General features: G+C 39.8%; 1 protein-coding gene across 5 annotated transcripts in view; it reads left to right on the top strand.

The window, feature by feature from the left end:
* The window catches only part of Immp2l (inner mitochondrial membrane peptidase subunit 2), an 826,273-nt gene that overhangs the window by 37,427 nt on the left and 768,623 nt on the right, over window positions 1-20,223 (top strand). For all 5 annotated transcript variants that reach the window (XM_034514317.2, XM_076941950.1, XM_076941949.1 and 2 more), the window contains one exon: window positions 6,119-6,255. In XM_034514317.2, the coding sequence (XP_034370208.1) occupies window positions 6,121-6,255 (135 nt within the window). In that variant the 5' untranslated portion in view covers window positions 6,119-6,120. The remainder of the gene's footprint in view (window positions 1-6,118; window positions 6,256-20,223) is intronic.

Raw genomic sequence — 20,223 nt, 5'->3', positions numbered from 1 at the left:
GGTTTACAAGTAGCCTGGAGAGAGAGAGAGAGAGAGAGAGAGAGAGAGAGAGAGAGAGAGAGAGAGAGAGAGAGAGAGAGAGAGATATTCGTGGCTGAGGGAAGGCCTAACTAGTTTTCAAGTTTTTCATGTTTTTGAGTAGGATGACCTGAGTAACCCTGATGTGAACCTCCAGTGTTTTGTTTCTGTCTCTTTTCTGTTGAATTCCATAGACTATGCAGGACTTCCACAGGACTTGAAGCTAAGCTGCACTGGAGCATTTAAGAAAAGGGGGGCATAGGGGAGCAGATGTCATGAGCACAGCCATGCACAGGACCCCAGTGCCTTATTCTTGGGATGACAAAGTCCTACCTGGGCCAGTCTTAGGGAGATGGCAAGGCCTTCCCCTGGTGCCTGAGCAGATGTTGACAAAGGGCGGAAAGTGTCAGTCACAGCTTCCTCTTCCCAGATGTCCACTGCTTGTGACTGCTCCCCCACATAGACCCCCGACAAGATTAACTAAATCTGCCTCTTCTTTTGGCTATAGACAATAAATCAGCCTCTTTGACACACACTTTCAATAGTTTCACATTTCTGGCTCTGAGTTCTGGACTCCTGCTGATATGTCTCCATCAGAATACATAACCCATCCAAACCCAGCATTTCTGTATATCGGAGTCTGTGTGTCTATCCTTCATTCCTTCCTTTGTTGCCCTAGTCAGGTCAATCCCAAAGCCATGAGAGTGGCACCAGCTATGCATGGACATGGAAAGGCAGTGTTCATTTCTTGATTTGTATATGGTTCCCTCTGAACTTGGTAACTGCAATCTTTTAACAGTATTTTATTATCATGAGACATATGGTCCTTCCTCAGAGAAGAAAGGACTGTACTGAACCTCCCCTAAGGGCATCTGAAAACATCAACCTCTCACTTTGTTCACAAGCTTGGCTTTTACTTTTCCCCTTCTCCTTTGGCTTGGAGCACTATCTGAATGCCACCAAGTGGTCATGCTTCCCTCATGCTTCTGATATTCCCTTAACTGAAGAATCCTTGCTCTGACTTTATCCTAGCGGCAATCCTGTGAAAAACGTGATGAACCTTCTTAAACTGTGAGGAAAAAACAGCCAGCGTTGTTCAGAGTTGTTCTTTCACTGCAGCAAAAGGACAACTAACATACACCGCAAAGCATGTAGTAAAAGAACCTCTAAAAATATTAAAGATTCAAAAGCAGCTCCAGCTAGCAGTGTTTTCAAAGAGACTGAGCTAATGAAATCTGAAGTTGAGGAAAATTCATCTCTTCCTCTCTTCCATCTGAATGAGGCTAACCTGCACTAGAATATGCAAGACTTGATGTGGTGGCCTGTGCTTTTAATCCCAATACCTCAGAAGCAGAGGCAGGTGGATCTCTGTGAGTTCAAGGACAGCCTGGTCTATAGAGTGAGTTCTAGAATAGCCAGAGCTACATAGTGAGACCCTATCTGAAAAGGAGAGAGAGAGAGAGAGAGAGAGAGAGAGAGAGAGAGAAGAACAAAGACAAGCCAACAAACAAACTCAGCTACCCCGTCAGTTCTGGGGATCCAGTGTTTTCTTCTGACCTCCTCAGGTACACGGTATTATATATACATACAGCAGGCAAAACATTCCTAACACAAAGTTGAATCTTAAAAAATTTTGATATAAAAGATTACAGGTTAGGGCAGATGTCAGGTTTATGCAATATATATTGAAAGCTGCAAAAAGACTTACTGCTCTTCATTTTTTAAACCATGCGCACATACATACCTCTACCATACTGACAGTTACAGTCATTACACAGGAACCAGGCCACATAAGGTAGTTTCCCCCTTGTCATATAGTGAAGGTTTTAAAAGGGGGTTAGTTATTAAGATATTCATATTTCAGTTTAGGTGGAGATGACAAAAAAGATCCTTGGGTAGATAATAGAAAATAATTTCTTGATTTGTACCTAACAGCTGTTTTTGTTTTGGAACAAAACAGGGTTTTACTATGTAAACCTGTCTAGACTGGCAGTCACTCTGTAGACCATCACTGTGCCCAAGCAGTAGGCATTTTTTTTTTAAATGAAATATAACAGACTTTAGATAGGTGCTATTTTGTGTTTTGTTTTGTTTTTTTTTTTCAGTTGCTTCTTTCTTTGGTGTGGGAGTTTGTATAAATGTGCATGTGTGTGAGGAATACTTGGTTGGAAACAGTGTTTCTTCGTGTTATTTGTGGTCAGTTTTTGAAAGCTATTGCCATAGGTAGACAACTCTGGAGAATGTTGTGTTCTGTTGTAGTCTGAAAAGCAGTGGGCTCTCAATCCCCACCTCTAGCAATCTCACAATTCCCTCAAGATAAAATGAAGTACTGTTAAAATGGCTCAACAGGTAGATCTGTGAGTCCATTAGTTTTTGTCAAATATATACCAACATTCCTTCTTCACGAGCCCCTCTTCATTGCCTTGTATGTAATGGTTAAATGATATCGTTCAGGGATTAGAGACATGGCTCCCTGGTTAGGAGCACATGCTGCTCCTACAGAGGACCTGAGCTCAGTTCTCAGCACTGAGCTCCGTGGCTCACAACCTGTAACTCCAGCTTCAGTGGTTTCAATTCCTCTGGTCTCACAGGCACTTACTTCATGTGTGTGCACACCCTCTAGTCTCACACAGCCAATTAATTACAAAATTAAACTAAACCTTCAAGTTTTCCTTTAAAATGATATAGTTTAAATTTATATAGTTTAAAATGATATAGTTTATATTTCCTTTAAAATTATATAGTTTCCTCAAAGAAAATTCTGAGATGTAAGTATCTGGGAAGAATTTGGCTTTCACGTTTCTGGTTTTTAAATGTTCTTAACTAATATGTAATATTGGGCTTCATTGTGACATTTTCATGCATGTGGATAATGCATTCACTCATTAATTACACTTTCTTGTCCCCAGTTACTTTTTTTTTTTAATGCTTACTACTTCTTTCCCTTCCTTCCTCTATTGTCATGAATTTCCAATTTCTTTTTTTTTTCTTCTTCTCATGTTAGTGTTATAACCAACATCAAACTGCTCAAGGGCAGGGAGATTTGTTTAGCTTACAGTTTCAATGTGTTGTGGGACTGCTGGAGCAGCTCTCATCAGGTCAGAGGTCAGAGGTCAGAGGTCAGAGGTCAGAGGAAGTAGAATGGAGAATGGGGACAGGGATGAGGTAGAACTTAAAGCTGTATGACCAACCATCCAAAACATGATGCTGTGGGGTCAAAGTACATACACACACACACACACACACACACACACACACACACACGCACACATACCAACAGACACACACACACACACACACACACACACACACACACAAGCACACTCACATACACACATTCATACATACACATACATACACACACATCTATACATACACACATATACATATATATACCAAAACATGTCTTGTCATATAGTTTTTGCTTGTTGCCATTTCTATGAAATGAATATCATGTGTGTGGGAGCTTTAAAAAAAAAAAAGAAAAGAAAAAGATAAAAAAGAAGAAAAAGCCCAAATTAAGTTTTAGCGTATGCCTTTCCAGCAGATACTTGGTCTAATTGCATTTTTCACACCTTCTGGATCTACTCTCAAGAGGACAAGAAATCTTAGGTTTCCTGAGAAGCAAGCTGATTTTTAAGTTTTCAGTTGAAGGAATTTCATGAGTATTAAAAAAAGAAAGAAAGAAAAATCAGTTCTCTGTGACTCTCCCATCTTTTCCCTTTTCTGGTCCTGACTTGTACATGGATCCTGTGTAAATACAACAGTGAACAAATGTAATTTATCTTTTTTATCCAGGGGCATTCTTATTTACACGACTGCTTCTTTTGGTCTAACAGGATGATGGCATCTCTTGATTCTTTATTATACTGTTTTTCATTGTGTGAGGTGCTGAGGGGGAATCTCAGGATTCCTAGTAGGTCTGACTGTTGTTCCCGTGGTTATAGGCCCCGGGAAGGATACGTGTGTATCCAATGCTTATGCAGTGATTTCCTCCCTAGCTCTCACAGACTTCCTTTTTGTATTAGGACTGGCTTTCCAGCAGCAGCTTTAAATGATAGGAAGTAGTATATTCCTGGGTGAAAGTGGCACAAGACAGTTAAAAGCTGCCTTCATGATGCTGGGGCATAGGACCTTTTTATTTTGTTACTTGGCAGTTTTCATACTTTTCATTTTATAGCTTAAGATAGCTACTTTTGTTTCTAAAATTAACCAAATTTTGCAGAGGCAAATTTTGGTTCTTCAGGTCTTCAGAGCCAAGCCAGTAACTACACAGGTTAAGTAAAGAGATAGGTTTCTTTGCCCTTTTTTCTTCTTTTTTCTTTCTTTCTTTATCTTCCCCTTCCCCTCTCCCCTTTCCCCTTTCCCCTTCCCCTTCCCCTTTCCCCTTTCCCCTTCCCCTTCCCCTTTCCCCTTTCCCCTCCCCTTTCCCCTTCCCCTTTCCCTAGTTCTCAGTGAAGGGCAGGATCTGGGTGTCAGTTTCTGAGATCAACTCCAACCTGTAAGTCCTAGCAGGCAAAAGAAATGAGGGTTTAGGTGTTCAATAAGTGGGTAGAATGTTTATAACTTCTCCAGGAGGCTTCCACCCTATGAGTTCTGATCCCCACTTCTGCCTGACCTTGTTTGCCAATTCCCAGAGTGTCATGGAAATGGAAAGTTGTCATGTATTCTGGAAATGCATTATAATTTCAGCAGGGCAGTATGAAGGTCAAAGGACAACCGTCTGGAAAGCCAGTGGTCAGCAGAGTCAGTCTGGATGGGTCTGTCTCTGCTGGGCAGAAGAGTCAGTCTGAATGGGCCTGTGTCTGCTGGGTCTGACATCTTGTTTTTCATAATCACCACTGCTGTGTGATGTGAGTCAGGTATCTGTAGTGCATGCATGATGGGTGCACTTGGATTAATGTGCAGGGAAGAGGGAGACTATCAGGGAATGGAGAACAGAAGTCTTGCCTGATAGGGCAGGGTATCCCCCCCATTACGGTACTGTGAGTATGTTCAGAACTTGGGGAAGAAAGCCAGCAGGGCATGCTGCTGCTGTTAAGGGTACACTCTGGGAATTTGAAATACCCTCTGAAGGTATTAAACACATGTCTCACTAAACTTCTATTAGGAAAATAAGATTATGCTTTTATACTGTTAGAGCAACAGAAAAGGATTTACTTTTGGAATAGTTTTTTTTCTAACTTTTCCACTGACGTTTCTTAAGTAGACAAGCTGAAAAGACATAATTGAATCCATGCATTTCCCATTTGGGACTCCGAACAGACTTACCTAATAGTTTTAGGCATGGGCCTGGAATATGCTAAGAAGCAGGGTTGCTATTCTCTAGCTATACTTTCCTTTCTTTTATGATGTTGAGGAACAAAAAAACGTAGGGCATTGTGGATGTTAAGCACAGGCTCCACCACTGAGTGTTGAGGACCGCACTAGTCCCACGTTGGGGTGGCCAAAAAATGTCTCGGCCTGAGCAAAATGTTGAGGCCCGGGCCGACCCACGTTTGGGCGGCCACTGTATCCCGGCCCAAGCTGCCGCTCTGGTCTTCAGGTCAGGGGTTCAGCAAGAGCGAGGGTGACGGCAGATTCTACCTAATGTCTGAGATTCATCTCTGATGATCCCTCTATAGTCTCTGATCTCCGTCTATATTCTCTGATCTCTGGTTCTGTCTTCTATCGTCTCCCTAATGTCTTCTATCGTCTCAATCCTGATCTGTTCTGTCTCTGCCTTTTATATGTCTTACTTCTAAGCCACGCCTCTAAGTTACACCTTTAATCATGCCCTTAGGTCTTGTCTCTAACTCTGATCTCTATACTTCTAAATCATACTCTTAATCTCACACACCTTTAATCTCACACACCTTTAATCTCAAGGTATCTAAACCAAGATTATCAGAGTGTTCTCAGCTGTTGTAGGCTATTGTAATCCAAGTCTCATGTCAGGGTATATGGCTCAAGATGGCTGCAAAGCTGATAGCCGCTTTCTGCTAAAAGTCGGCCCCCGACAACTGAGCAGCCAACTCTTAGTTTTCCTGTGTTCCTTTGATGGCTTTGCTTATCAGTTTTCTCTAGGCTAATTTTCCACCTGTTGTCTTTGTGCACCTAGGTATGGCACAGTCACAAGGGTGGTTGAGAAGATGCTTCAAGGCCTTTTGCAAAGGCTTCTTCGTGGCGGTGCCTGTGGCAGTCACTTTCTTGGATCGGGTGGCCTGCGTGGCTCGGGTGGAAGGAGCATCGATGCAGGTGAGAAGGAGTTCAGTTCTCTCATGGAAAGTGTCTGCTTTATCCTTTCTCCAGCACCAAACAGAAGAGCTCGCCTTAGTATTTCTGTCCTCTGACCTGAGAGGTTTCATAAAACCACTGAAACTAAAATTTTACCTTACCAAGTGTCTCAGGCCTCCTGATGCACTACTATTATAATCAGAGTGGAGGTGATTAGAGTAAACTATCGAGTAGGTCTCTGGGTCTGTGTGCTTTGATTTTTCTGTGAATTACCAATGGAGACTTAAAGAAAATTTACTAAATGGCATCATTTTCTGTGACTATGACTATGTTTAATCAGCTTTTTAAGACAAAATTAGCTGGGCAGTGGTGGCGCATGCCTTTAATCCCCGCACTAGAGAGGCAGAGGCAGGTAAGTCTTTGTGAGTTCAAGGCCAGCTGAGTCTACAGAGAGAGTATCAGGATAGCCCAGGCTATACAAAGAAGCCCTGTTTCAAAACAACAACAACAAAAACAACACCCCCCCCCTACATAAAAAAAACCCACCACCAACAAAAAAGACAAAATTACAGTACAGTTGTAAGATTTATTTAGGTAAGATTCAGTTACTCATTAACACATAGTTTTAGTTTGTAGAAAAGTCTATGTAACTGATTCCAGGCATTCTAGTATGCTCTGTAAGTGAGTAGTTGATTAAAATACATTTAAAATACTTTAATTATTATGTGTGTTCAAGCATTCACATGCTATAGTGCATATGTAGAGGTCAGAAGATAATTTTAGAGAGTATGGGTTCATTTGTGTTCCATGTTGAATTCTTGAGCCGAGCTAGCTCATCAAGCATTTTTATCTGCTTAGTCATCTTGTCAACCCACTTTGATTAAAAGTATTAATCTACAGTTTACAGTAGAAAAATTTTGAAGTGGAGATTTCCAAAAAATGTGTAGAAATCATTTTGTAGAATAACTTAGAGAAGACCTTATTAAGGAATATTGTTTACAAGCTAACTATGTGAGTGGGCGTATGCTGCACTTTGTAACAGGATTTCCTTGGTTGTCGTCAGCATGTATTAAGTTCATGCGCTGTGCTGAATAGCTCTGTACAACAAATACATAAAGTGAATATATAATATACAGACTTCCTAGAGATTATGATTATGCAGAGTAATCCAGTTAGTTTTTTTCCTTTTGTTTTTCTTAGACCTAGTTAAAGCGACAGTTTTAGGGAATAAGGATGGATGTCCTTCATTGTAATTATGGTGTTGAAAATCAGACTCCTTCCTCAGTGTGAGAGTCAGGGAGGTTAGGAAGATCAGTAAACTGTTAAGTAGTGGCCTCTGGGGGAAGCCAATGGAACAGCTAGGTTGGCTTTCATCATTTGAGGCCCCCCTCCTCTTGCTCAGATGATCTTGACCTCAAACCATGCCTACCAGGTTCCTTCTACAGCAGGTCACCAGCTCAGAGTAAACTGGGCTACTGATTTGAATGCAAAAATTTTTTTAATGCAGGGACACATCAACACATGAAGAATATGGTTTATAGGAATATGCCTTTGTTTATAAATACAGCTTAATACATTTAAGAAGCCTTGGTCTTTTTTGTTTTGTTTTGTTTTATCTTCAGTTTCCAGTTCCTAGCAGCCTTGTCTTAGCATTAGTCCGGAGGGGAATAACATTGTAGATTTGGTTTGTAAAGCTTTTGAGTTTGATTTATCATTTCAGATTAAAGCTGGCTTCCCCACAGCCTACCAAATCCCATTTTGGAGCCCTAGGATCTTTTAGTAACAATCAGATTAATAATGATTTTCTTCAATGTCCTTACTGCTCTTTTGTCACACAACTACCACTATCTATTAGAAGGAATTTTTAAATATAATACAAGACCACCTTCCTTTGATCTAATGATATTTTAGGAGATTATGTGGCAATCACAGTATCCTAATCTTCATACTTCTAGCTCAACACATTCCTACTGAGAACATATAGTCATGGCATGTGGGGAGAGTGAAACGCATCCATTAAAATATATGAAGAATGGTTCTTGCTCACAAGACATTGATTGTTTTATGGAAGAAAGCAGTTTATCCCTAGTGAGAAAGGCAAGGGAGAAAGTGTTAAGTCATGTCACTCCCTACTGTTAGCATAGAAGTACTTGAATCTGCAGATGCATTAATAATTCTTGTGTTCTTCCTAGTTCTACTCCTAACAAGTCAAATTTATTACCTTGGAATTTGTTTGGTGCAGAGTGTCAAATCTCTTGGTTACAGGTATAACCTGTAAAATAGCTTGAATTTACCTAGGTCTGCAAATTCATTGGAGGGTTTAGTATGCAGCATGAGAGGAGCCCCAGCACAGCAGCTGCCAGAGATCTGGGACTGGTGGCAAGTAGAGCCATGTGCTCAGCCTTCTCTCCTGTGCTGTGCTCTGCTTCTGTCTATGTCTTTGGTTCTTTCACATTGGCTTTTCTGCAATCCAGAGCAGGACATGAGGGGTGCTGTCCACCCTCATGCTTTAAAATGCCCAGCTCTGTCACCACCTGAGAAACACCACTGTTGTTTGTAATTTAACCTGGAAATAGATAAGGGTAAGGGAAGTCTGTGATTGACTCATGTTCTACCAAATGTTCTTAAGATTATCTATCTATCTATCTATCTATCTATCTATCTATCTATCTATCTATCCATCCATCTATATTTCAATTTTGGCCATCAGGGTGAGTATTAGCTTTGGATAATTTCACAGTATTTACATGTAGTTAGATTGAGTGATCTGTAAGAGAATAAGCACTTCTATTTTTTTTTTTTTGACAAATTCTCAGTAGCCCTGGCTGTGAATTCTGGAAATCACTATGTAGATCAGGCCTGCCTCTGTTTCCCAGGTGGTAGAATTAAAGATATGTATGACCATGACTGGCCAGAGCATCCATTCAGTTCACATTATTCTGTGACAATTTAGAGTGATGTACAGGTGACATTTCCTAGTGGAATGAACCCTCTTATAGATCACTTCAAGTACAGCACATGCTGGTGAGGTTGTAGAGCAAGGGTAATATTTCTTCATTACTGGTAGGACTGAGAACTTGTACAACCACTCTGGAAGTCAATTTAGTGGTTTCTCTGAACATTGGGAATATTTTTACCCCAAGACCCAGCTATATCACTTCTGGGCATATACCCAAAAGATGTTCTACCATCCCACAAAGACACTTGCTCAACTATGTTCATAGCAGTTTTATTTGTAAGAGCCAGAAACTGCAAATAACCTAGATGTCCCTCAACTGAAGAATGGATAAAGAAAACGTTCATTCACATATTGGAATACTATTCAGATATTAAAAAGAAGTACATTGTGAATTTTACAGACAAATAAATGGAACTAGAAAAAAATAATATCATTCTGGGTGAGGTAACCTGACTCCAAAAAACATGCCTGGAATATACTCACTTATAAGTGGCTATTAGCCATAAAATACAGTATAATCATGCTATAATCAACAGACCCAAAGAAGCTAAATAACAAGGAGGGCCCAAGGGAGGATGATTAAATTTTTCTCCAAAGTGAATCAAAATAGAGGTCAATGGAAGGAGGGAACTGAGAGGAAGAAGGGATGGGCAGGCAAGCAGGGCTGGGCAAAGAGCACATGTAGGGAGAGCAGGGGAGGAAGAAGGGACATCAGTGGTGGAGGGAACAATCTCTAGGATTCACTAGAGACCGGGGATGGTGGGAAGCCCCAGAGGGTCTAGTGGGTGACTCTAGCTGAGATGCTTAGCAGTGGATATATGGTTCTTGTGTTGACCAGCCCCTATAGCCAGACAGGACTTCCAGTGGAGGGATAAGGACAGCAACCCACCCACCAAACCTTCAACCCAAAATATTTCCTTCTTACAAGATGTGCAGGGACAAAGATAGAACAGAGACTGAAGGAGTGGGCAACCAATGAGTGCCCCACATTGAGAACCATCCCATGGGTAAGAACGAATACCCAACACTATTAATGATACTGTTATGCTTGCAGACAGGCACCTAGCATAACTGTCTTCTGAGAGGCTCCACCCAGAAGCCAATGGAAAGAGAACCAGAGAGTCACACACAGCAATAGATGGAGCATGGGGAGTCCTATGGAAAAGTTAGGGAAAGGGTTAAAGGACTTGAAGAGGACAGGGACTCCAGAGAAAGTCCAACAGAATCAACTAACCTGGACCATTGGGGGCTCCTAGAGACTGAATCACTCACTAATCAACGAGAGAGCATTGTCTGCACATTTGTAGCAGATGAGCAGCTTGGTCTCCCAACAACTGGACCCCCAACAACTGGAACAGGTGCTGTCTCTGAGCTTGTTGCCTGCCTTCTGTTGAATCTTGTGCTCCTAAATGGAACGCCTTGCCTGGCCTAATTGGGAGAAGATGTGTCTGATAGGGATTTGATGTGCATGGAGTTGGGGTTGGAGGAAGGTGGATGGGAGGGCTGGGGGAGTTGGGGAGTGGAAGGTGGGGGTCCACGGTTGGTGTTTCCAAAAGAGAAGGGGAAGGTTTAATGGAGGGGATTTTCATGGAGTAGAGAAAGGGTTGATATTGGGTGGTAAAGTGAATAAATAAATAAAAAAAAAAGTTACTATGGTTATGGTGTCTCTTCTCAGCAGTAAAAGCCCTAAGACAGGAACTTTGTTGGTTTGTTTTTAAAAGGGTTTATTAATTAGTCTCCAAGTCTCGTTATTTTAATTTCTTCTCTAAAAAACTTTAAGTATGATTTAGTGATATCTAATGACATATATAAAGTAGGAGAATTATAACATTTAATCATTTCTGAATTTTCAGATCTATGATTAATTTTGTCTCAGGAAATATTTTTGGATATAGACAATATTGAAAGGCACTGGTAATGGTATTGGAATACAGTCATTTGTCAAATAGCTTTTAAGTATAGAGGACTGTGATAGATACAATGTGCGATAATGAATCAGACACAGATTCTGCCTCTGTGATGCTTTTACTTTAATAGAGGAAATTCAAGACTTAATAATATAGCATGATGGATAGATCCATCTACAGTAGAAAGTGTCCATTTGTCAGGCAGATATTTTGTCAGTATTTATGTATCCAGAAATTAGAAGTTGATTTAGCACATCAATATGAAAATTTTAATTTGGATCAGATGGTTATCTGAAAATAATTCCTTAAGCTTTTTGTTTGCTTATTTTTATTTATCTAAAATTACATTTATTTTATTTATCTGTGTGCATGTGTGCACACAGAGACACGTGTGTGTGTGTGTGTGTGTGTGTGTGTGTGTGTGTGTGTGTGTGTAGGGGCACATATGTGCTACAGTTTGCTTGTAGAAGTCTGAGGACAATATAGTAGAGTTGGTTGTCTCTTTACACTGTGTGTATCTTTGGACTCAAGCTCAGCATGTCAGACTTGGAAGCAAGTACTTTTATCTGCTGAGTTATCTCACTGGTCATTCTGGTTTGTTTTTAATCATTTTGATTTATGTTATGGTCATCTGCAAAGAAGGAACTTCAAATGAGAAAATGCCTCCATCGGATTGGCCTATAGGCAAGTCTGTAGGGGATTTCCTTGTAATTATTTATGCCAATGGTCCCAGCCTATTGTGGGTGACACCACCTCTGGTCATGGGGTTCTGAGTTCTATAAGAAAGCAGGTTGAACAAGCCAGTATATAGACATCCTTATGGTCTCTGCTTTAGTTCCTGCCTCTGGTTGAGTTCCTGCCCCAACTTCCCTCAATGATGGATTCTAATGAGAAAGTATAAGATAAAGGAAACACTTTAGCTTTCAAGTTGAATGCTAAAGAGAAATATAGCAAGGACACTGGCCTATACCATTTTATTTTTGGCTACTGTATTTTGAGGTCAAGATGTTTTTGACTTATTTAATGTTCTTGACTCTTATGTGTCTCTGAGTTGAATGTAGTCATTATGGGATGTGGGTTTAGTTCAGTGTGCTCCATGGAGTAGTGTCTGTATAAGGGATCTGTTCTTCTCATGGATGGCATGAAAGGATGAGAAAAAATACTTAAAAATCTTAATAGCTCTAGTTCAGAACTTTGGTGCTTTTATTTATATTCTATTTAATATGTATATACACCATATGCATGCCTGGTGCTCACAGAAGCCAGAGTAAGAGGTGTCCTGGAATTGGAGTATCAGACAGTTGTTAACTACCATATATGAGTTTGGACTCAAATCTGCATTCTTTGGAAGATCAGGCAGCTCTTTTAACTGTTGAACTATCTTTCTACCCAACAGATTCTATTGTTTAAAGCCAGACACATTGCCAAACCCAAAGTCAACCAGTGAAGCAAATTTTTATGTTCAGGAAGCTAAAAAAGAAGGGAATATTGTGAGTTACAAAGTGTAGAGAAAGTTTAATTGAACAGCATAGCTGCTCTGGAAAGGAGCACATCCAAAGACCCAGGTCTGTGTTATCCAGCTGGAGTACAGACATGTCAAGCACCTTTAATCCCAAACAATGACTTCTAATTGAGGGTTAGAGAAAGTGATGAATCAGAAAAAGATCTGGTAGAATGAGTCAGAGATAGGATACACCCAACTCTCAGGTGAAAAGCTATTTAAGATCAGCATTGGAAGAGAGAGTTGAGTTTGTCAGTGAGTTGGAGCTACGTCAGCTGGAAGTAAGTGCAAGGGAGTTGAGTTCATTCGTGGGTTCATGCAGTTCAATGCAGATCAGCAGAGGCAGTTGCAGCCAGAGAATAAGAAGGATCCAGAAGATTAGAACAAATTGTCAGAGTTTGAGGCCAAGCAGAGCAATTCAGTGAGAAGCTGAGAAAAGCCAGATTGAAGCAGTCAGCTTGGAGAGGAGTTTGATCTAGAACAGTTGAGTTGAACCAGCCAGCCAGAGTTCAGAAAGAACTAGTAAGGGTTAGCTTATTCATCAGTGAGTCTCCTAGAGGACAATTACATCTGGGGAATAAAAGATGCTTTTATAATTAAGTATGTCCTACAGCCACTAGGACTCCAAAGATAAAGTGTTTAGTGTTAAAGTTCACTTAAAAAATTATTTTCCTTTGAGCCTACCAAGAAACGATCATTTTTTATAGACCAAGATCGACAAATTTGTGAGAGAAGGAAGGTGGGATAGCTACTCTGTTTTGATATCTGTTTTCAGATACCTCAAGACCAATTCTATTACTACCTTAGTGTGGTCTGTGGCCTGTTTTCAAGTCACTTTGTTATTTGTAGATACATTATTTAAAAATCCCTGAGGCCGAAACATAAAATTATTAACCATAATTAAAGAGATTTGTACTCCTCCTCTTTTGGCTTTCTGGGATGGTGTTATGGCAATCCCAAATATTCACTCTGAGAAGTAAATTTTGTTATAAGAACTCTTTAGGTCTCTCAAAAACTCTTATTGGTGGCAGTGCAGTAGGGAAACTTGTTTTTAGGATTTCATCTTTGAGAAATAATTATCTACTTTTAAAACACTCCTAAGTTGTTCTTTTCTTAGCTTAGGTTTTCTAGTATTAATTTATAACTCATAATTATCTGAATAAGGATAAGGATTATCAAACATCGAGAGAGTCTGGTTAGGTGAAAGTAAATCATATATAAAACTATAACTTTAGTGATACAATGATTGGTTCGATTGAAAATGGTGTTCGGTTTATGACATACTGGATTTTTTTCTAAATACAGCTCTGTAGATACAGTCATTTGGATGAGACATCTCCTTAGAAATGCTTAGCACATAATGATTGTGGGTACAAATTACTGGTTAATGATTATTCATGCTGACCGGTTATTCCCTGTAGTGCACATGAATCACTCCTCCTGCTTGTTGAAAGGTTACCTATGAAAGTAGATGCACTTTTTTTTTCATATAGAAGCACCATATTACACAGCATTAATTTAATTCAGGAAATGAAGACTGAATTGTATAGAGTTGAAACTACAGAGGGAATTTATGTAGGTGGAATGCAATTATTCAAATTAGAACATCAATGACTTACCATGGCTTTTAGAGCAAAAGGGTGCCCTAGGAATAGTTTAATGGCCTCACACCAAAGTTTTAGATTTTATTCGAGTGAGAATGCCTGCAGCGGGGTCATTGGCTCTGATAGCAGGTGTGTGCTTTCCACATTTAAAATTAAGATTTAAGGCTTTCTAAAGGAAGGGAGTGAAGTCATTTTGAGTATCATCATCTTGTTTTTGCTATAATTGCCACATAACTTTTATATAGCCCCCATCCCCTTTTTTCTGTTTTGCATTGCCAGAGGGAAGAACGCGTGAAATCATTATTGCATTCTGCCATCTTTCCAGCTCAGACATCAGAGAGATATTTATGTAAAATGATTTAAAAAATTTTGGAATATGAGGGAAAATAGAGTTAATCCAGCACCTAGGTCTTTATTCATCAATAATACATGTTCATTGGTTTGAAATTGTCTTGACTTTCAGCTACCTATGTAGGAGCCTGAAGAAACTGGTTTGTAATAAACCTCTTTAGGCTCCTACCTAGCTCTGTAGTCATTATCTTACTTCCTGCTGAGCTAAAAATTGAAAGTTCTGTCAAAAAAGTAAGCAAAGAGGCCCTTTTTTTCCCCTCTCAAATCTCCACTTAAAAACATTTAAACATACAGAAGGCTTAATAAGACTCAGCAGTTGTTGTGGTTTTATTCATAAGTGTTTTTCTGATAGTCTTAGAAGCTGGATTCAGACTCTGAAGGAAAGAGATGCATTGTGATTTATATGCCAGCATTTCTGGTGGTGTTTGGGACTTCCTGCTGAATTTGCACTTCTGAGATGGTAGGGAGCACCTGGCACAGTTCTTCTGTGCAGACCTCACTCCTCTGTGTTCTACCTCCCACCCCAAAGCCCTGTTTGAGGCTGATATCCAAGGAAGCCAGGGTTTAAAGTTGGAATATTTTATGGGGTTTTGCTTTTTGTACTTTTTTCCCCAGATTACCCTTGGCGCAATAATTTCACCTGAAGTTAAGATGTTACAGGTTTCTATGTAGTTCTGTAACCCATCATTAACAGAGATTTCAAATAGTTTGTATTATTACAATAGACATACATTATCCTGCAGCAGTTGGTGAGTGATCTCTGCAATATTCCTTCATGGATTTCCCTCCCCCCACTTTTTTGAATGAAAGAATAACAATGCTTCTGTTTTGTCCATCTAATAGTATGGCTTCTTTTAACACAAAATTTAGTATGAACTTTAAAAAGTTTACTAAGCTGAGTATGGTAGCACGTGCTTACAATCCCAACACTGAGGAGGATAAGACAAGTGGATTGAGGGTTTGAGGTCAGCCTGGGCTACATAGTGAAACCCCTGTCCTATCTGGAAACAATTCTTCAATTAAATAATTGAAGATGTCCACACATTGTAGAGTAGATACTGCCATGTGTTCTATTCAGACACACCAGTTGTTACTTACTGTGTGTGTGCACCTGTGTGTGTGTGTATACATGGTTGCTATTGTTCATGTTATTGGACACTGTGATGGTAGTTGCATAAATAATGCCCTGTTCACTTTTAGTACTTCTATGTACTTTTCTGATGCATATACCTCATAGTGGAATGGTACATTAATACTCAGTTTTTAAAAATATTTTTTATTGGATATTTTCTTTATTTACATTTCAAATGTTATCCCCTTTCCCAGTTACCCCCCTGAAGCCCCTTATTCTATCCCCCCCTCTGCTTCTATGAGGGTATTCCCCCACCCTCCCACCTACTCTCACCTTCCTGCTCTGGCATTCCCCTAAACTGGGGCATTGAGCCTTCACAGGACCAAGGGCCTCTCCTCCCATTGATGCTCAACAAGGCCATCCTCTACTACATATGCAACTGGAGCCATGGGTCCCTCCATGCGTATTCCTTGGTTTGTGGTTTACTCCCTGGTAGCTCTAAGGGGTCTGGTTGGTTGATATTATTATTATTATTATTATTCTTTTTATGGGGTTGCAAACCCCTTTAGCTCCTTTAGTTTCTAACTCCTCTATTGGGTACCCCTTGCTCAGTCCAGTGGTTGGATGTGAGCATCTGCCTTCTGAATTTGTCAGGCTCTGGCAGAGCCTCTCAGGAGACAGCTATATCAGGCATTCGTCAGCATGCACTTCTCAGCATCCACACTAGTATATGGGATGGATCCCCAGGTGAGGCAGTCTTTGGATGGCCTTTCCTTCAGTCTTTGTTCCACAGTTTGTCTCTGTATTTGATCCCGTGAGTATTTTGTTCCTCTTTCTAAGAAGGGGAACAAAACTTATGTGTTCTATAAGTTTGGGTATGTTGTACCTTCATTTTCATTAAATTCTAAAAAGTATTTAATTTCTTTCGTTATTTCTTCCTTGGCCAAATTATCATTAAGTGGAGTGTTGTTCAGCTTCCACATGTATGTGGGCTTTTCATTGTCGTTATTGAAGACCAGCCTTAGTCCGTGGTGATCTGATAGGATGTATGGGATTATTTCAAACTTCTTGTATCTGTTGAGGCCTGTTTTGTGACCAGTCATATGGTAAGCTTTGGAGAAGGTACCATGTGGTGCTGAGAAGAAGGTATATTCTTTTGTATTAGAGTGAAATGTTCTATAGATATCTGTTAAATCCATTTGGTTCATAACTTCTTAGTTTCACTGTGTCTCTGTTTAGTTTCTGTTTCCATGATCTGTCCATTGCTGAGAGTGGATGTTGAAGTCTCCTACTATTATTGTATAATAATTGTATATTTTTGAGTGTTAGTAAAGTTTCTTTAATGAATGTGGGTGCCCTTGCATTTGGAGCATAGATGTTCAGAATTGAGAGTTCATCTTGGTAGAATTTTCTTTTGATGAGTATGAAGTGTCCTTCCTTATTTTTTTTTTTTTTGGTAACTTTTGGTTGAAAGTTGATTTTATTTGATATTAAAATGGCTACTCCAGCTTGTTTCTTGGGGCCAAATGCTTAAAAAATTGTTTTCCAGTCTTTTACTCTGAGGTAGTATGTCTTTGTCACTGAAGTGCGTTTCCTATATGCAGCAAAATGCTGGGTCTGTTTATGTATCCAGTCTGTTATTCTACATCTTTTTATTGGGGAATTGAGTCCACTGATGTCAAAAGATATTAAGGAAACATGATTGTTGCTTCCTGTTACTTTTGTTGTTAGAATTGGAATTATGCTTCTGTGGCTATCTTCTTTTGGGTTTGTTGAACGAAAATTACTTTCTTGCTTTTTCTAGGGTGTAGTTTCCCTCCTTGTGTTGGAATTTTCCAACCATTATCCTTTGTAGGGCTGCATTTGTAGAAAGATATTGTGTAAATTTTATTTTGTCATGTAATAATCTTGGTTTCTCCATCTATGGTAATTGAGAGTTTTGCTAGGTATAGTATAGTTAGGGAAGTTTTCTTCTATAATTTTGTTGAAGATATTTATTGGCCCTTTAAGTTGGGAATCTTCACTCTCTTCTATACCTATTATCCTTAGGTTTCATTTTCTCATTGTGTCCTGGATTTCCTGGATGTTTTGTGTTAGGAGCTTTTTGCTTTTTGTGTTTTCTTTGACAGTTGTATCCGTATTTTCTATTGTATCTTCTGCCCCTGAGATTCTCTCTTCCGTCTCTTGTATTCTGTTGGTGATGCTTTCATCTATTAGTCCTGATCTCTTTCCTGGGTTTTCTATCTCCAGGGTTGTCTCTCTTTGTGTTTTCTTCATTGTTTCTATTTTCATTTTTAGATCCTGGATGGTCTTGTTCAGTTTCTTCTCCTGTTTGGTTGTATTTTCCTGTAATTCATTAAGGGATTTTTGTGTTTTCTCTTTAAGGGCTTCTATCTCTTTACCTGTGTTCTGTAATTTTTAAAGGAGTTATTTATGTCCTTCTTAAAGTCTTCTATCATCATCATCCATCCTGTGATCCTGGTTGTGTCAAAACTCTTCAGAGTTTAGCTGTCTCTGTGATCCTATAATTCTGGGATCCTGTGATCTTGAGATCTGGGCTCAGAGCTCCTGGGAGTCAAGCTTCCTCTGGATGTTGTGGGACTGGGTGCAGAGCTAGCGCCTAAGGTCTGCTCAATACTCAGTTTTTAAGAAACTATCGAGTACCTAGCCTTTGAGCCCTGGTAGGAAGTTTCTCCCCTCCCAGAGAAAGGTCTGCTGAGTAGTTGGAGCTCACTTCCCTATCCTGCTTCCCTGCTGGAGAGGGCTCTCTGAAGGGCCAGCATTGCATATCTCATTGCTGAGCTCTGTTGACCCTGTAGAGTTGCAGCAGGGGTTAGTTTGACTAGATTAAGATGATGACTATCAAAACGACATCAGTTCTGTTTGTCTTCCCAACTTTACCTTTCTACCTTTAGTAGATTTTTTTTTTTAAGTGTCTCTGGACACAGGATTCCCCATTGCCTTATCTTTCATATGTACAAACAACAAAACCCTCAGGGATGTCACTGTGGTTTTATTTCTCAGGTCAGGTCCTCAGGCCCCTAGCTTCTAAGTCTGTGTTCTACCCTTCCTGCATTCTTCCTGTATTTCTTTATTGTGAGATGTCTGGGCATTTTTTTATTTTAGAGAGAAAGAACACTAGGGAGTGTAATTCTCTGTTTTGGCCTAGGGCGATAAATACTTCGGCCTTCCCTAGCAGTTCTGTGTGATAATCTCATATCAGAGATAATAAAAATGGGCGTGCCTTCTTAGAAAATCCATAGCAGTTACATGACTGGACTCTGACCAATAAAAAAATGTCTGGGAATCAGGTACTGTTTCTTTTCTTACGCATTACCACCTCTGTGACACTGTGATCACTCTCTTCTGGGTGCTCTTTCAGTATTCTGGCTGCTGCAGATGTTGGTGTTCTGTTAGTGGCCAAAAAAGGTTGTATTTACACAGCTGAAGGCAAGAGTTGAGGCCCACACACCGGGCCTCAGTGGAAAGACACCAGAGTGGTCAGAAAGCAGAAGACAGGAGCCAGAATAAAGTGTCCAGCTGTCCCTGGGGTCTTGTGGAAGGACAAAGAAGAACAGCTGAACAGTTTAGGACCTGCTAATCTGCCAATCTGAGGAGCGGTCTCCAGTTACTTGGTTGCCTCTGATTACAGCACAGGAATTCTGTCTCTGAGGCTCTGGCTAAGCTTACGTATCCTTACATATTGAAGGCATACTTTGGGCTTAGCTTTCCATGTCTGTAGTCTGATAGTCCTGGAAAGGACAGTCTTTCCTGAGTGGGAAAAATTCAGCTATCTTCTTACCCTTCAGATCCATCCAGCTGACTGGAGCAGCAGCTTCCAGCAACCACCCAGTTTGTAGAAAGTATCATACCATGGACTGCTCCCTCAGGAAAAGATCAAAATTCAGGATTCAAAATAGAGGTTCTATTGAAGGCGTATAGAGTCTATACCATCATAGACTGGAGACATTATGTGGAGTGATTTTAGGCTCGACCTCCATTTGACTATTACAGTAGACAAGCACACGGGGAGACTGAGCTCACAGAGGCTCATAGGTACAGAAGTTTCTGCATGACTGTGGGGTAAACTCATCACTGTGTTAGCCACTGAGATTTTGGGGTTCTCTTCAAAAAGCAGTTAGCAGAATTTGGTAAATAACAGAACTCAATACCTTCTTTGCATTTTTTTTTCATGGTCCTTTAAAAACTAACTTCAAGTTACAATGATCTGCCTTTCACCCATGATTAGAAATTCTTTTCTGTTATCCTCTAGTTATTTCATAGATTATTACTAACTGTACTTTGTAAGTTTCTCAGAGAAAAGACTATTTTCTTCTCAGTTATCCATTCACAGGGATACTGAATAAATGCATATTAAATTTGTTCTTTGAAGCATTAATGTGCTTGAATAATTAAACTACAGAAATATGCTAAATATTCATTAATCATGTTTTCTTAGACTTTGAGGGTGTTTCTTCATTATTCTGAAAACTTTTTTTTTGCTTCATGATGAACTTATCATGTTTTTTATGGCAGAGATGTTCAATTTTTTTCCCCATGACTCATATTAAGTATTGTCTTTTGTACTATACACA

Source organism: Arvicanthis niloticus, chromosome 11 (genome assembly GCF_011762505.2).
Source record: "Arvicanthis niloticus isolate mArvNil1 chromosome 11, mArvNil1.pat.X, whole genome shotgun sequence".
In the NCBI taxonomy this organism is placed as follows: Eukaryota; Metazoa; Chordata; class Mammalia; order Rodentia; family Muridae; genus Arvicanthis; species Arvicanthis niloticus.
This window is presented reverse-complemented; position numbering and strand designations above follow the sequence as displayed.